General features: G+C 30.1%; 1 protein-coding gene across 1 annotated transcript; it reads left to right on the forward strand.

Annotated features, from left to right (window-relative positions):
- The first annotated feature begins 8,274 nt into the window (after positions 1-8,274).
- Positions 8,275-16,956, forward strand: LOC111027815 (TBC1 domain family member 10B). Its single transcript, XM_022306264.1, is given in 9 exon segments — positions 8,275-8,311; positions 14,059-14,271; positions 15,517-15,616; positions 15,696-15,910; positions 15,976-16,156; positions 16,230-16,304; positions 16,408-16,522; positions 16,579-16,742; positions 16,816-16,956. Coding segments are annotated over 8 exon segments (1,134 nt in total). The 5' UTR covers positions 8,275-8,311; positions 14,059-14,101; the 3' UTR covers positions 16,930-16,956.
- The last annotated feature ends 1,033 nt before the right edge of the window (positions 16,957-17,989 follow it).

Raw genomic sequence — 17,989 nt, forward strand, 5'->3', positions numbered from 1 at the left:
ACTTCACCCCCACACCCCCTACCCATGCATAAAGAAAACATATTACTGATAAAAGTATACATATGTTCGAGTTGTATTTAAAGAAAACACTAAATAACGTATATTTGAAAATAATTAATATTTTATTTTAATAACAAATATCTATTTTATCAGCAAAGATATTCAAAATATCATTGCTTTTTATATTTTTAGACATATCTTCAAATATAGAGAATAGAAAAATCGCTGAACCAATTCTGAAGCATCGATGTCCTTAGCCAAGTTTTTATTTTTCTCATTGCACTGAAACTTCTTTCGCAAGTAGCTGAACTGATTGGTATCGTTGATGCTATTGTAAATAGTTTTTGCAAATTAAGGAATAATGTTGGGTTTTCTAACAAAACTCGTATAACATCTTCTTTTATGTTAATATTCACATTAGAAACGATATTTTGAACTACATCAGTTTTTGCCACTGTCATTTCTGAATTACATTCTTTTACACATCCATTAGAGACTAAATATAAATATAAAATAATATATTAATAATTATATATGAATTTATGAATACTGTCGTTTATGAATCAATATTAAAATATAATTTTAGATATTTACATAATTACATGATAATGGCTAATGAAATGAAGAATATCATTAATATTCAGATTGAAAAAATGATCCACGGATGAAGCCGTCATGAAACTTTCTGGCAAAAATCGTTTTTTTAAATTTGTAGTAACTATATATTAAAGATAGTATAAAAAAAAATTAGTCCTGAAATAATCTTCTGCAATAGACTTTTGTATTTTCATTAGTTATATATTGGTCACTAGTAGATTGTAGATGTATTGGCAATATAATTTTTTTAAGTTTTTGGCCCCATTATTTTTCTTTTTGATCCTATATGACAGTAAGCATAAAATTGAAACATTAATTAATTTTATCATCTGTACCTATATCAAATATTTAATATTTACCTAGGGATGGAATTTCAATCAATATGTTATGTTCATTCAAAAACAATGATATCTCACTCCAAAGTCCAGAAAACCCTACAGATGTTCTTAAATTTTCAAAAAAAGCAATGATACCTTTTAAAAGATTGCTTGTTTTTCCAAAAGTTACTATATTCTCTTGTAGTTTATTCGTTAAAGTGTTAACTCTAGACAAAACTTTTTGAAATATGAATAATTCTTTAAGATCTTTTTTTCACATTAAAAGTACTAAAAATAATTGCCATGTTCAAAAATCAAAACACTCAACATCTTAAACAAGTCAACCGAACAGTGAACTTAACAAATAATTTCTTGAGATATTATTAGTTGTATACATATACACTTGTATTTAACAATTAACTGTCTTAACTACAAAAACGTTGAAACCGAAACCATTTTTTATCAACTAATTATTATTATTATCACAATGTCAGCGCGGCACGTGAGAGGCGTTTCTATCGTCATAACGTTACAATGTCACGTCGGTCGTGATCCCGCAACCCGCTGACCGATGACACGTCGTCTGTCGGATATCCGCGTGACCGCGTGTTCGTAAATTAAATGAATTCGACCATTTGTTGGTTAAATATTTTTTTAAGATTTTCAAAAAAAAATGAATCGATAATTATTGAAACGAATAACATATCAAATAAAGTTTCAATTTTGGGGGGCTATCAAAATATTTAGGGGGCTAAGCCCCCGATGTCCGCTTAGCTATGTTGATGCCTCACAGTAGTTTTAATTTCTAATGTTTTTTTTACCTACTTAGTAATTATTTAGACATTGGATTTCCACCAAATATAACATAATTTAAAAAAGGTTTTGACTACAAGTTATCACATTATATTTTTAAAAAAATTATGATTTACACCTACATAAATGTGTTGGTAGGTCGTAAGTACTTAAAACTGTTTTTAAGATGAATCTCTTAGAGTAGGTAATTAAGAGTAATAACATACCTATGATTTAGAAAATGATAAGCTTTAAATATTATTAATTCACTGAAAATAATTTTATGGAATTATTTCAGTATCTTAAGAGGATGTCACACCCGCATGTGTGGTCTCCGTCTTACAAATGTACAACATAGCAAAAATTGTTTTGAGCAGGACAACTTTTCTTGCACCGTATTTGTTGTAGGACTACCGAATTTTTACAACACGTGAAGAAGAATTTTACCTGTCCAATAGCGTGCTTTTTTTTAAATTACACAATAAAATCATTTTTTATAAGCATATGAAATAAACAAAAAAATAAAATGTTTAGAAGCAAATAACTTTTATTGTGTTTATGTTATCTAAAATATAGACACGCTATTGCATAGATAATTTTCCACTCTATATGTTCAGAAATTTTGGAGCCACTGCTACAAACACAGAAAGTTAAAAGTTGTACCGCGCAAAACAGTTTTTGCTGTGTTGTACATTTGTAAGACGGAGACAACACATGTGGGCGTGACGTCCTCTTAATTCATAATTCTATTTAGAGATGAACATTTACATATTTACTATCCATTTTAAATAAAATATTAATATATTCAAAGCAGATGTGTTTTCTTAATTTTATATTAAATAGCAACCAAAGTTTACAAAATCAACAACAATAAAATTACCACACACGCGTTATTGACCAAATTATTCTATAGTATGATTTTATGTACATTTTACGTTAAATGAAATAATGAATTCTGTAAAAGAAAATGGTATTTAAAGGCAATTACAATTTAAAATAATAAGAAGTAAGAACATCTCAACTCGTCACGCGACTTTAATTTACCAAACCTGTTCTAAATAAATTTCTTCCCAGTTATACGTGAACGTACTTAATATTTCCACTTTGTTCAACCTTCGTTTAAAATCGTTCATATTAATAACTACACCCTATGTATTGTAAACCAGATACCTATTTACATCAATTTAGTATTAGATATGTACACACTTAACCGTATAAACACGTGCATTATATTATAACAGTACAAAGTTCAATTTATATTATTAATTATGTCCTTAATTACATTATACAATACTTCATTACTATTATGCATTAATATGATTATTCGTATCGATATAGTCAAGTCATAACTATAATTAACATTATTATATCTTTATTTTGTATGTATGTTCAATTAATTGTTGAGGGATAATAACTTACTTTTGGATAGAAATTAATTTAAAGAAAAAAAGATTTATATATATATTTAAGTATCGTGACCATAATTTATTACAGTCCATAGGTACTCCATAACCGATAAGCAAGTACTCATGATATTCTAACATTTGGATTAAATTTAAGCGTACCCACTACCCATGCAACCATGTCGTTTTCCAGACAAAAAAAAATAGTAGAATGTATAGATTAATCAAATGATTCGAATGTTTAATTACAGAATAATTATTACATACGTATATTATAATTAATTACTGAAATATTAATGGGTATATTAAAACTGCCTAATTATAAAATTTGTTTAAATGGAAAATCGATCACCTGCCACAGTGCCACATGATTATTATTCTGTTCTTATTTCTTTGCAATTGTATTATCACGACCTGATAGAAGAGCCCGAGCAAGTTTAAGTTTTCTAATTAAATTACTCACAGGTAATTATACTCTAAAAATCTCCTTGGTTATACGTCAATTTCAAAGTCCCTTCTTTTTTATAGCAAAATGACTATCCACTCTATGTTCTAATATATACCACCTAACTGAGCCCCTTACAAGGATGTGTGGATTGCCAATGTATAGAGCCACCTTTATCTTCTACATAACTCTACACATTTATTGACTAATATTTAAATGTTACTATTGAATGTAACTTTCTACCATAGTCTATACGATTGATTAAATAAATAAAATGTATAACTTATAAAATCTAGAACATTAACCTAAGGCCCCTAGGATAATCTTAGCCTTGGGGTCCTGTTCCTTTGCACCTCCTGTTGCCCCGCTAAATTCAGCACCGATAATACCCGTAAACTGTATAGTTATTTCAATAGTTGATACCCTGTCAATAGGTACCGGCAATAATAAGGATAATCGAATATCATGTAATATAATTATTTTATTTTATTATTTATTACTGTATTAAAAATGTATAGTTTTTAATTGAAACTTCTCTTGGCAATGGTAGCGTATGTTGGATTCATGGGCCCATGAATGGTTGCGACCAAAAAGCGTTACAGCCGTGGCTCACTCGAACCTAAGGATTCCATGGTAATAATTAATATTAATGTATTTCACATTTTTCTTTTTACGTACCTATAATTATAAATTAATTTCAATTGAAAATTTTATTTTTTTAATTCAAACTCACTATTTGACCGCGATGGTCGATATAACCTTTTTCGTGTCCTCTGTAAAGAAGTTTCACTTAATTTTCGCGTACTATGCAACACTCAATTTTCATTTTTATCTCAGAGATAAATATAATAATATAATACATTATATTATTAAGCTCTATTAATGTATAATTAAAGAGTAACCAAGTCAATAAGATGGTTAATATTCAAATTGTGGATATGTATTTGGCATAGGATTGCTAATTGGTATCAAAAGCGAACGACAGTGCTATGTAGACGTACATCAAATTATATTTGGAGCATGTTAGAACCATAGACCTATATATTTTAATATTATAACATGAATTTATACAATTACAATTAGGTATGCGAGTATTTAACACCCAACAGTGTTTTTCGTCGTACAAGATAATAGTGTCATTGGTGAATGTCGAGTGTAAAAATATGAACCCATCCATGTTTGTGTTTAGTTACGTCCGTCTGATACAGTTGTTTACCATACGTTACAGATTATATTATTATATTAACTCTTATTCGTCCGGTGGCACATATTTAAACTAAAAAATGTGCCTGGGAATATATTTTATGCCGCCACTCACCTCCCATCACCGAATAACATTAATACGACACAGTGCAATAGTATTCTCATCTAGACCACACAATCCGCTCCTAAAATGTGTTGTTTGGGAGACATTTTACTCCTTTTTCCATCCCCCTAAATTTTCCACTGTTCGTCTATAATGACGAGTCACTGTAAAGGTATCATATTATAATACATATCATATTATTATTGTATAATAATAATATAATATGGTATAAGTTGGTGCAGGGTACATGGTATTTAAATTGCATACACAACACGCCGTCTTGTAAAAAATCTTATTTCGTACCAATAACATATTAGGTACTATAATTGTTATTATTATTTTTCACTTTTATATTATACGACTGAAGGATTTATACACCAATTTCTAATGTCAAATTTTAATTTTTTAAATCTTAACTTGACTTATCATTATACTTTTAATAATATACGTAAAAAGAATATTAAAATTTATAATTTATAATTATAATTGGTTTTTCCTTACTAGTGACTGCCTCACGTTATTTTTTAAATTAAATCTGTTATATGATACGAATACAGAAACATCAGAATATAAAGAACCTATGTATAATGCGTAGGGTAGGTACTTAAGTTTGTGTTTGTGCTTATTGCAATAGTACACATCTCGAAGTATTAACGATAGTCATTTTAAAATTAATTCGCGTGCTAAAAAAATTAACGACCTCACTTTTAGATGTGGTTAGGTTTTTATGAATTTGTCGTTTATTTACGAAACAAAGTTTACTCTTATAAAAAATGGTGATACAATGTAAGATGTACTACCAAACGATAGTTGTAAATTATAATTATGTTTTCATTGGGCTTAGTCCGTTTGAATAAATTAATTTAATACGCAAAATATTATACCCATGATTGAAATACACAAAGCTATTGCATAACATACACCAATTTTCAATCAAATATTTGATGGTAAAACTAAAAATGGCAGCCAAAAGGGAGCCAATTATATAATAAAGTACATATGCTCGGGAATTTTAAATTTGTTAGCTTTTGCCAGCGTATTTCTTATGGTAAGAAAAATTAATATTTGTGATATCCCTTTACACAGCATGTCCCGTGGCCTGTATATTTCAACCATGGTCCATGATTATAACGAAGTTAAGCGGATGGAAGTATTTATCGAACAGTAGCTTTTATAACCGACGGCCACTTTCAAATTTGGTCAGTACTGTAGGGTAAGTCACAATATAATATTGTATAATATTTTACGGTGAACAAATAAAAAGTTAGATCTGGTTTTGGGTTACAATTGTCGGTCCGATTTATATGCATACGTATAGTATTTATAGACTATATACATTTATAAAGTTATAACACAAGAGGTGTGAGTTGAGTTTAATTTTAATTTTAAAGTGTATTATATAGTAGCCAAACTGAGTCGAATTTCCAAATGAAATATTTAAAATATAATAAAATATAGTATTAATAATGATTTCCATACTGTATAAGGAACATAAAAGCAACGCTCTCTATTTCATCACGTCTGAACTATACGCGCGATATCATTTGAAACATTATAAGTTATAACCGAGGTTAAAATACTTATAAATTACAATAGTTACAGCATTGTTCTATTCGTTAAATTTTTGTGTCGAAACGCAAACGTCCTTATTATTATAATATCTTCCCACTTTCTCCGGCTCTCGTCGTTATATACATAATATATAATAGGCTTGCGCAGATGATGAGTCAAGATTAAACAAATAGAACTGTTTTAGAGGTCAACCATAATTGTTAAATAATTGTTGGGAAAGATAAGGCGACTTCAGCAAACTGTTTATAATATATATAATTAAAAGCCTATTTGAATATAGATTATAGAGAACAGCGACTACATTTATTTTCTTTCAATAAACCTATACTCTCGAGGGAAGTCCTTCGTACACATAATTTACTAGAATACTAGAGTCAGTGTCGAACATAAAAGCAACGCTCTCTATTTCATCACGTCTGAACTATACGCGCGATATCATTTGAAACATTATAAGTTATAACCGAGGTTAAAATACTTATAAATTACAATAGTTACAGCATTGTTCTATTCGTTAAATTTTTGTGTCGAAACGCAAACGTCCTTATTATTATAATATCTTCCCACTTTCTCCGGCTCTCGTCGTTATATACATAATATATAATAGGCTTGCGCAGATGATGAGTCAAGATTAAACAAATAGAACTGTTTTAGAGGTCAACCATAATTGTTAAATAATTGTTGGGAAAGATAAGGCGACTTCAGCAAACTGTTTATAATATATATAATTAAAAGCCTATTTGAATATAGATTATAGAGAACAGCGACTACATTTATTTTCTTTCAATAAACCTATACTCTCGAGAGAAGTCCTTCGTACACATAATTTACTAGAATACTAGAGTACTTATAATATGCACATCTACAGTATCTACTAAATGAGTTTTGATACAAGGCAATTTCGACAGAATTTTGAATAATATATACCTATATATTATAGGCATATAATAACATACAAATTGTCAACTGAAATAATAAGTTAAAAGTGCGTGTTCAAATAGTTTACAAGTGGTATTGTGCCAGTTTATTATCTTCGGTTGTAACTTGTTGCATTGCAACCGAAATATATTATAAAAAAAACTTTTTCAGACTGTTTAATAATACCTATTATGACAGGATGGGTATATTATATAGTACAATGTAGGAATTCAAAATATTTTCACACAATCAAACTGTAGCTGCAGTATATTTGTATACAGGACAAAACATCATCTGTATATAGCATAGATCGTCTGTCATTGGTTTATGTTAAATAACTTAAAATATGAGACAAATGTTTCATCACTTGTAAAAAAATCTGACTTTTTATGAAAGATTAAAAAAAATAATAATAAAGAAGGTATAACTGGCGTTGACCTGTGTGTTGGGTGAACGTCTATGTGGTTTGCCTATTTATAATAATTATGCCGACCGATATGGCCCGAAAACTCTTATCTCAGTGGGACTTTTTTTGCTCTCGTCAAAATGACTCGTGCGCGGTCTCGTCTTTCTCCAAATGTTTGATAATAAATAAACGTTTGTAGACACTTTATACTGTACCCAGTGTCAGTATATTTTACTGTGGCAGGAAGGTCAGGTGCTATTGTACTAATCATGCTACCCCTTCTCCCAGTCATGTATTCTAACTGCGCCATTACACTGTCCATCCAATAGTGACAGGTCAAATACAAACATTTAACACTATGATAGGCGCCAAATAGATTTTAGCTTGTACTTTGGACATTAAAGTAATTATTATCTACAGAGTATATATATAATAGTGTTATAGTGAATTTGTTCGAATCGGAGAATCAATACAGTATAAACGCTAAAAAATTAATGTACTTGGCAATTCAAATTAAATCCAAGGTATGGCCGTGTAGTAATTTACCAAGTGACTATAGTGAGTAAAATAATACATATAAATAATTATAATTATGACTTAAAAGTTATTGGTATAGTATGTAAATATATCTAGCCAATTGGTGACATATGATAGTGATCTAATATTATATCAAAACTCAAGAGCTATAAACATGAATAAAAATGAATCATTCAATACTAATAAGAATAATCTGGGAAATAAAAAATAGATGGGTTGCCTGCCGTTAAAAAAACAAAAGCAGATAATGGTTTGTGGATTTACCAACAATAACGTATAATGGTGGACAAATTAAGGGCAATATATTATAACGTATCAAAATTGCATTAATATTATATTAGATATCATTCCCGAACTCTCAGCTTCAATTCACCCAAAGTTCCATTTTCAATGATTAGATCGATATAAACTAGCTCGCACTTATTATACTCTCTAAAAATGATATTCTCTTTTTTTGTAAAATATGTGCGGTGTAAATGACCAACAACTTGTTAAGCTTGTTTTCGGTGTTTAATTATTATGCAAAGGCTGCGGCGAAAAATTATGCAAATATGTATAATTTAATTTGCTAATTTTGCCGTATTATTCAATTAATTATTATAATCATATTATGCAACGTAATATAACAGTTTTAAACTGTACTTAATACAATAATACCTATGTATATTATCTATTGACATTTTGTGACCGTAGTGTACACATCAGTAACACACTAACACCGTAATTTTCTCATGAAAACAAATCATTTTTTAAGTAGGTGGTAAGAGAAAAGAATTTACCAAAGAAATTATATAACATTATATTATAACTATATTATAATTCATGACTTAAAATGAAAAATACCCATATCACTCCCACTACCCACCCACCAGAAAATGCTCCTTCCTGTAATTACATCACTTTATGCATGTATATATAGATATCTTTCATTTTTCAAACAACGAGCTCGTTGTGTCGCCCTGAGTATTGTATAATATAATATTTATATTAGGTGAAATGCAAAAATAAACAACATCAACAACATTTAAACTTTTCAAAATATTTAGCTATGAAAATTAATTAATATTCCCCTCCAAGCACCATATACGTCTCCAGAAGACCAAATCCGTATAATTCACCCCACTTTCAAATTAGAAAACTGTTCACGAAGAAGCTAAACTATTTTACAAACACTTATTATAGTCGTGTTATCTCTCCAATCCTAATTATAATACACTTGTCAAGAACCTTGCTATCTCCATAAATCCTGGTAATCCTGCGGACGACTCAAACATAAAATGTGTCGTGATCTGATATAGACACATAATATTAATTACCAATTACAAATTATAGTAAAATTTAAATTTAAAAAAATCAATTTAACCTCAAGGTTTGACCACGTATGTATTTTTTTGTTCTATATTTAATGCATCATGTAAATACTATTCCTAGTATCCCATATTCTCATTTAATTTATGTAATTGGAAACATTTCTTATGAAAATTAAACATATTAAAACACACATATTAATATATTCTACCACACACGAATGAAATAAAATATGATCACAGGAAAGCCGTTATTCATTTATTACTCACATAAATTCGTCACATATAATATTGGATATTGCAACATGTACTACACTGTAATAATGATGATAAAATGTAATATTGTCATAAAGAAGGAATTTATCGATTCTACTGATAGCTACTGTTCAATGTTCATAATATACCCAAATATCTATCGATTTCGCTAAGCTTTAAATTTATAAAAATCGTAGAAAGTAGATTTATAAGCTTGATGCCGAATTAACATTTTAATAAATTAATGAATTTGAACACAAGTTACAATGATTTTATATTATATTTTTTAGTATCAAAATTATTTAAATATGGTAATTTTGTACTGTCTTAATTTACCTATGTAAAGTTTAGGGCAAATATAAATAATTCAAAATAACAATAAGAATTTTAAAAAAATAAAAATATGTACCTACTTACTTTTGATAATATTGGGACACATATATTAAATATTTGAATTTAGAAATATTAAATGCTAAATAGTACTAAATATTTTATCGAATTTAAGACTAAGCGGAATCAATAGGTATTTACTACTTGATACAAACAGTATATATTATGTATTATAGCCGTTTGAATCGATCCATGAATATAAATGCAACTAAATGCAATAAATATCTAACTAAAAACATTTTTAAGTTCCTACTTTGTTTCACGTTAATCCCAATGACATAGTCGACAGACGAACAAAAAAAAAAACAAGCGATCTGTATGAAAAACTCGGAGTAATAAATTAATCCTATAATAATATTATATTGTGTTCCCCTTTCATCGTTTATAGTGACGTGTTTTATTAATAGCGCGGTGACACAAATATTAAGCGTGTAGTTAGATCATTTGTGTATTAATAATCTTTGTCGTATTATTATTGGTTCACATTGTAAAAGGATCGCACAGTGATTTTCCAAAACCTCTGAAATCCATTCGGAAAAATATCCAGATATGTTGTGAATCATTCATCGCGTCTGAAATGCTTGGAAACCACCAAACTTATTATTATTATTTTAATCACGCCGTCGGATGGACAGTGTATTTAAGCCAGCGAATAAACGATCGATTGACGTCTACCGTAAATATAATATAAATCATGATAATACGGTACTATATGGACTATGGCTGTCGAACAATCTTAAACCGCTATTATTTATTTTAATATCGTATAATTAATATAATTGTACATTTGCAGTGATTAGTGGTTAGGTAAGCCGTAAGTCACGGGTGAGATGCCGCGAAACTAATAATGCTGTGAGCATTGTATTAACCTTCTGCACTCCTTGCAGTGTATTTATGGTATTATATACTATTAATTTCAATATTATGGAGTGCGCATTTTGCTAAATTTTTCGACTAAAAAATATCAGAATTTCATACTTTTTGATTAGACAGTAGAAAAAGAGTTGCTCAAACTATATGTGTGGGATTAAAGTTTTGGACGACATTACAAATGTTTATTGCGGCTTTATCAAATCACCTCTTCACATGGTGGAGTATTTACGATTTTTTTTTTTGTAGTATTGATGAATAAAAAATCTCCCTTTGTCCAGTACGACTGTTCCTATATACCTTAAGATTTACCTAAGACTTCAATAACACTCTCATACTAATCAGTTTTTACTTAGTTCTTAAAAAAAAATATATAATTAGGTACTAAATATTATTTGAGTGATTATAATATTTAAAGTTAAGAACACTAACTGTGTTTGTAAGTTTTTTTAAACGATATTTCAATTTTTCTGTAAATTATGAGCATGTTACAGTTGTATACATCATACTCATGACTTGTATATACATTTTCATCTTTAAAAAAACCTTAATTGCAATAGGCTTAAGATTATTAATTGTATGTAATGCAGCACGTACAGGGTCAGCAGAAAAGAAAATCAACAATATTGCGCTGATGTTCCCTCTTTAGTAATTTCCTTTAATATTTCCATTCATTCAATGTTTCAACTTTAAATATAGGCGACTTGAGTCACCGATTCCTATATCCACCTGTTGCGCCTTGGCTGTTGGGGCCGAGACATTTTATATTGGGGTGAGGACATGAGTAATGTATTAACTCAAGCCCCAAAGGGCACATAACTGCAGAAGATATTAAGACAATTATATGAATATGATAGTATTGTTAGTTTTTACCATTATTATTATAGTGTGGACTATGTAGTTGACTCAGTGATAGATATTATGTATGTTGATAATATTAATATGGTTTTATTTCACACATTTTCGCAACATAAACTTTTTGTCACTTCGGCCCCAATGCCCGTATAATCGTTATCGTAATACACCCCCAGGTTGCAGATGGGCTGTAACTTACGTAACTTGAACCCCCAAAGCGGCTATGGTCATACTTAATATATGGTTTTTATATTATTACTTTTATAACAAATAATTAATATAAAATAACGCGGGTATCCAAACGTCATAACTCATAACCCATAAGAGGTCCATTTCCCCAGCCCCACTAATTTAGAATTTGTTTTTTTACCATTCGTTTGCAGCTGGTTTGTAATCTCTTTTTTCGTTTGTAGATATTTAGTTTTTTTTAAGCGTTAGTCGTTGCGCAATCATGGTCTGAAGGATTCGTCACGAGACGTCGTAAACGTAACAGCCAACAGCTAATGACAAACAACAATTAAAAATAGCACTACTAATGTTATTTTTAAAAACGCCTGTGTAGATATTTTTGGCCCATCGTAGTGGGCCGCACTGGACTTCGCCACGTGCAAGGCGATGGCCATAAGCCCATAACACATAACAGTATGTCATACGTCATACTATTTGAGACCGTGGGTATTGTTATTGTGTTATTGTATGATGAAATTATAAAATTACAATCATTTATTAATTATTTTTTATGTCAAATATAACTTATAAGGTCAAATAATAATAAAATATAAAACCTATATGTCAAACCCTCAAATATGTTATCCTTGATAGTTTTTTTAACAGGTTGTTTTACTCAGAGATAATTCAAATAATCATAAAAAAAAACGATATTTACACCACGGCCGCGGCATGCTACGTGTGTAGTAGTTGGTGATTTACACGAATGCGTTTTATCCATCGCGTGCGTAAGTCTGATAGAGTCGATGGAAAACAGTTATTGTGCTGACATCCACTTCATAAAATTAATAAATATTAATTATTTCTATATAGTATATAATATGTTATATTAAAGTCAATATAATACATAGTTGTAGATAATTATTATAACTATCAACCAATGATATAGCCTAGTAGGACCGCCGCCGCACAGCAAAAACAACAAAAACGATATCGTTAATCCACAAACGACACGTTTTCCTTTTACATACCGCGTACTAAATGGTACTATTGGTACTATACGGTACTATTTACTATTTAGCATAAACCCACGCGGGTCCGCGGTCCGCCAGTAGTTACCGACGCGTCGCGACGCCGCCGTTTCGCAGCAGCTGTTCCACTCCGCTCGGTCGTCCGTACACCAAACACGAGTTGTACGCGACACACCAGTTCACAACTCCACTTCTACCACTCCAGTCGGGAGTCGTATCGTATCAGCCGTCTCGTCCGGTCGTTCGTCCGCCGTGTTCCCGTGCGCGAATCTCTCGCACTTTTTCAATCGGCCTTGGCTCGCGGCCGATATTAATGTTATTATTATTACTATTATCATCATCTTTCGACGACGACGACGACAACAACATCAAATGCCCACCACCGCGACGGCCTCTACCGACGAAGAAAAAATACCGAGAAAAACAAGAAAACTCGGAATCGCTAGCTCGCAGTCCGCAATCATAGAATAATAAAGATATCGGTGCCGCCGCCCGTCAATCGCTGGTAATCTCGTCGCCGTAATCATTTTTTTTTTTTTTGTTTATCTTCCGCTGCGTGGCGCGCGCGATGGACTGAACAGAAAGCTGTGTCTGTGCGCGCACAGCCCGCGACCACCGGCCCTCGAGAGACGCGCGTTACGTCCGAAGACACGCCGCGCCGTGGAGGGTGTCGTGTGTAAATATTTCTTTTATTTACCGTAATACCTATTTCGCCAGCAGATATTCGAAATCGTCAAAATACAATACAATATTATTGACATCAACTATAGGACTCTGTTGTACGCTGCTTTACGGTGTAGGTAGTTATCGTGTTCGAAGATCACAGCGCCTAGGTTGGACCTGTACCGTACCTATCGCCCGATAGTAATAATAGTGAGTTGTACCTGCACAGATTGTTCTGGTTCGGTCATTAAGTGAAACAATAATTGTATGACATGAAAGCTGCAAGTCCATTCGTTGCGAACAAAATGGAAACCAGATACGTTGACAACGACGAGGACAATTACTCGGATGCCAGCTCATCTCTGGCTCCCAATGGCTCTGTAGTATCGACAGTGCCTGACAGACACGGCTTCCTAGGTGGTGCCCAATACCTGAACGAATCGTAAGTGCCTCACCGTCCATAGGTTTTATGGAACTGTTATCTTTTGATATTAACCTTATGCAAATTTACCTCGGGCTCTGAACTAGCTTTAAGTAAATGGCGTATGGCTTTTTTAGTTCATAATATATTGTGATTGTTGACTCTAGTGTGTTATATTGTGGACTATAATTGATAATTTTGAGTTTCAAGCATCATTTTTTAATATTAGTGATCATTTAGATATTTTTTAATTAACAAGTCAATTAAATATTACATTTTTTTTTTTTTTGCCACTCATGGATAACAGTAATTCAAGTACATTTGGTGATATATTAAAGATAATTATCACAGAATAATTCTGTGTAATTATTGTTTATGCATCTAAAATCTATTTTAGGTAATATCTAAGTTACCACCCATAATTTCTTTTAAATTGAATTTATACATCATTGTAGATATTTAGTCACATTATGTTATAAATCATCTTTAGAATAATTTGTATTATCTAATAAATAGTAATATTATAATTGTCATGTTCATTACCTATTATTTAAGTGAAACTAATTAAAATAAGATGTGTGATGTGTTATAGATTGTTTTGTTTTGTATTGACCACACCTTAATTATTATTGTGAAATCAATGTTGGTAATCGCAGACCTCTAAATAGAATTCTTATACTTTCTTTATCATTGTGAAAGTTTCACAAAAATAACTGACTAAATGCAATAGTATAAAATATGATTAATTAATGTAATCGTATACAATTCAGTATTGTCTAGCTTATGGAGTTCGTCAACAAAAATATGAAGGTGTATAACATTTCAAATATTTCTTAACAAAACATTTTGACAGTCTCAATCTAGAAATTTTAATTTACAGTCAAAACAGACTGATAATACTATTATAAGTTATAACTGTACACTTGCAATATTGTATATTGACAATGGTTCAAATAATATTGAACACAGGAAGTTAAATCCTCTTTTGGTCATCCTAGCTATTTGGTATGCTAAAGTGTGTGCTTGCATACTTCCTGTTTGACTCAAAATTATTATGCATTTAAGGGTATTGCATGAAAACAACATTACAGCTCACTAGTTACGCTTATACATGTATAAAAGAAGTCTATTTGGTTTACTTTTAACTCCTCCCTGTTCTATGTGTGAGAACATTTTCTATACTTTCTACTGAAATCTTGAATACATGCCTACATAACGTTATCTAATTGCTGTGTGAAATTTTTATAACAAAATGTTTGATTGTAGGAAACACATGATATCAGCTAACAAAACCATAGAACGTGAACGAAAATGGCTTAATATGACTGCCAATTGGGATAAACAAATGATTAGGAGTTTTAAAAAAGTAATAACATTAAAAATAATATTGGTACCTATACAGTATATTTTAAACATTTTATCTTCAAATGACCATGTTTTATTAGGTACAAAACAGATGTAGAAAAGGAATTCCCCAGTCAATCAGACCTAGAGCTTGGTTGTACTTGACTAAAGCAAATAAATTGTTGGACCAAAAGAAAAATCTCTATTTTAAGCTGTGTGACCAACCAGGAGATCGTAAATGGATTGAAGACATAAGAAAAGATCTTCATCGACAGTTCCCATATCATGAGATGTTTGTCGACCAAGATGGAACAGGGTAAATTGTAATGAACATTTTATATTTAAATATTGTTTAACATTAGCTGTTTATTTTTTCAACAGCCAAAAAGAGTTATTCAATGTTCTCAAAGCGTATACAATATTAAATCCTGTAATTGGATATTGTCAAGCACAAGCTCCAATTGCTGCATTTCTTCTCATGCACATGCCAGCCGAACAAGCGTTTTGGTGTTTTGTAGCAATTTGTGATGATTAACTTAGTGATTACTACAGTCCAGGAATGGTAATTGAACACTTTAAGCAATAGGTACATAAAGAATGTCACTTAATTTAATATAAATCTATTTTATGTTTAGGAAACACTGATTAGAGATGGTAACATACTTTTTGCATTATTGAAAGAACGTGAGCCAAAAATTTATAAACTTTTGGTGAGTATGATCTTGTGTCATCTCTCTGTGTTAAAATCTTACATTGTAATAATGTATAATTTATATTTGTGTTAATTATTATATATTTTTTTTTACTTTTTAGAAAAAGCAAAGTATTGATCCAATCATGTATATGACTGAATGGTTTTTATGTGCTTTCACAAGAACATTGCCATGGCCCACCTTGTTGAGGTTTTGGGATATATTTTTATTTGACGGTAAATAATTTTTTAATATTCTCTGAATTCAATTTTATGTTCTCTATTAATTGTAGGCGTTAAAACATTTTTCAAAATGGGTTTAATAATGATCAAAATATCATTGCCAGAAAAATCATATTCTGATCTCAAAAAACGTTTTCCTACTATGTGTGAAACCTTAGAAGCTTTGCGGAATCCACCATTGCATATGCTTGAGGAAGAGAGAATTATTAAAAAGGTATTTTTAAAATTATATTTTATAATCTTTATTGACAAATGTATATATCATTTTTCTTTTTCTGGTCTTATAGCTCATACTATTAGAAATACCTGAAGACACGTTCAAATATTACCATATGCAACAATCCTCATTGAGACGAAAGACAAAAGAAACAAAAAAACTTCGAGAAACTGATGTATTTTGAACATTTGCAATAACTATTTTACAAAAGTTACCTTAAGGAAAACAGGTTAATAATAACAGTATAATTCTGAACTAATATATAAAATATATATTAAACTGCTCCTTTAATATTATATATTGACAAAAAAGAATTTGTATTATTATTATCAGTCTTCCATATTCATAATATTATATTTATTATTATCTTGTTGTTATATATTTTAAAATTTATGTAGAAGATTCAATTAAAATTGTTGACTAATTTTTTATTTTAATTCATTCGGTGCTCTAAGTGACTAAGTGTAAATAAAATAATTATTACTTTCTAGCCTGTATCTTTTATTGAAATAACCTTGTAGTACATATTTGAAAATGAACATTTCTCTTAAATAACTATGTCATTTATCATTAACTCTTGGCAATAACATTGTTTCAGCAGATTATATTTTGTTCAACTATAACAATTAACAGCACACTGAAACGTGCTTGCAATTGTATTTATTCTGCGTTTAGTTTTTGCTAAATAACTTGTTTATCTTATAAATCTGTAAAAATTTGATAAGGACTGGATAGTCAAAATTTTTTTATCATGTTTTACTTCAACACACTCACCAAACTGTAAATGTCCTCTGAGCACAAAATAATTTATAATATTGCTGTTCATGCTTAAGAATTTGTTTCTGTGAATAGAAAAAAATGAGTAATAGAATTCCATTAGAAATATTGTTTTTATGCATTGAGGAAATATCACAAATATTAAGTGTCTTAGTTTTTACAAATTGTATGAATGAATCTTGATTTAAGACGACATAACAACATTTGTTCGATCAGATAAATGTTATTTGAGCAATATAATATGTGAGGATTGTAAAACTGTCATGCTTTGTTGAACCATTGTCCGTTAATTACGTGTTTCAATAATATTTACATAATTAGAGAAGTATTGATAATATATTTCTATAGACGTTTAGTCACTCAATTACAGTTATTCACATGAGTCATAAATCATAATGCACTCGTAAATTGAAATTTTTTTTTCTCATACAGTTAACAAGAAATGTTATCTTATATTAATATAGTTT

This window comes from Myzus persicae, unplaced genomic scaffold (genome assembly GCF_001856785.1).
Source record: "Myzus persicae strain clone G006 unplaced genomic scaffold, MPER_G0061.0, whole genome shotgun sequence".
In the NCBI taxonomy this organism is placed as follows: Eukaryota; Metazoa; Arthropoda; class Insecta; order Hemiptera; family Aphididae; genus Myzus; species Myzus persicae.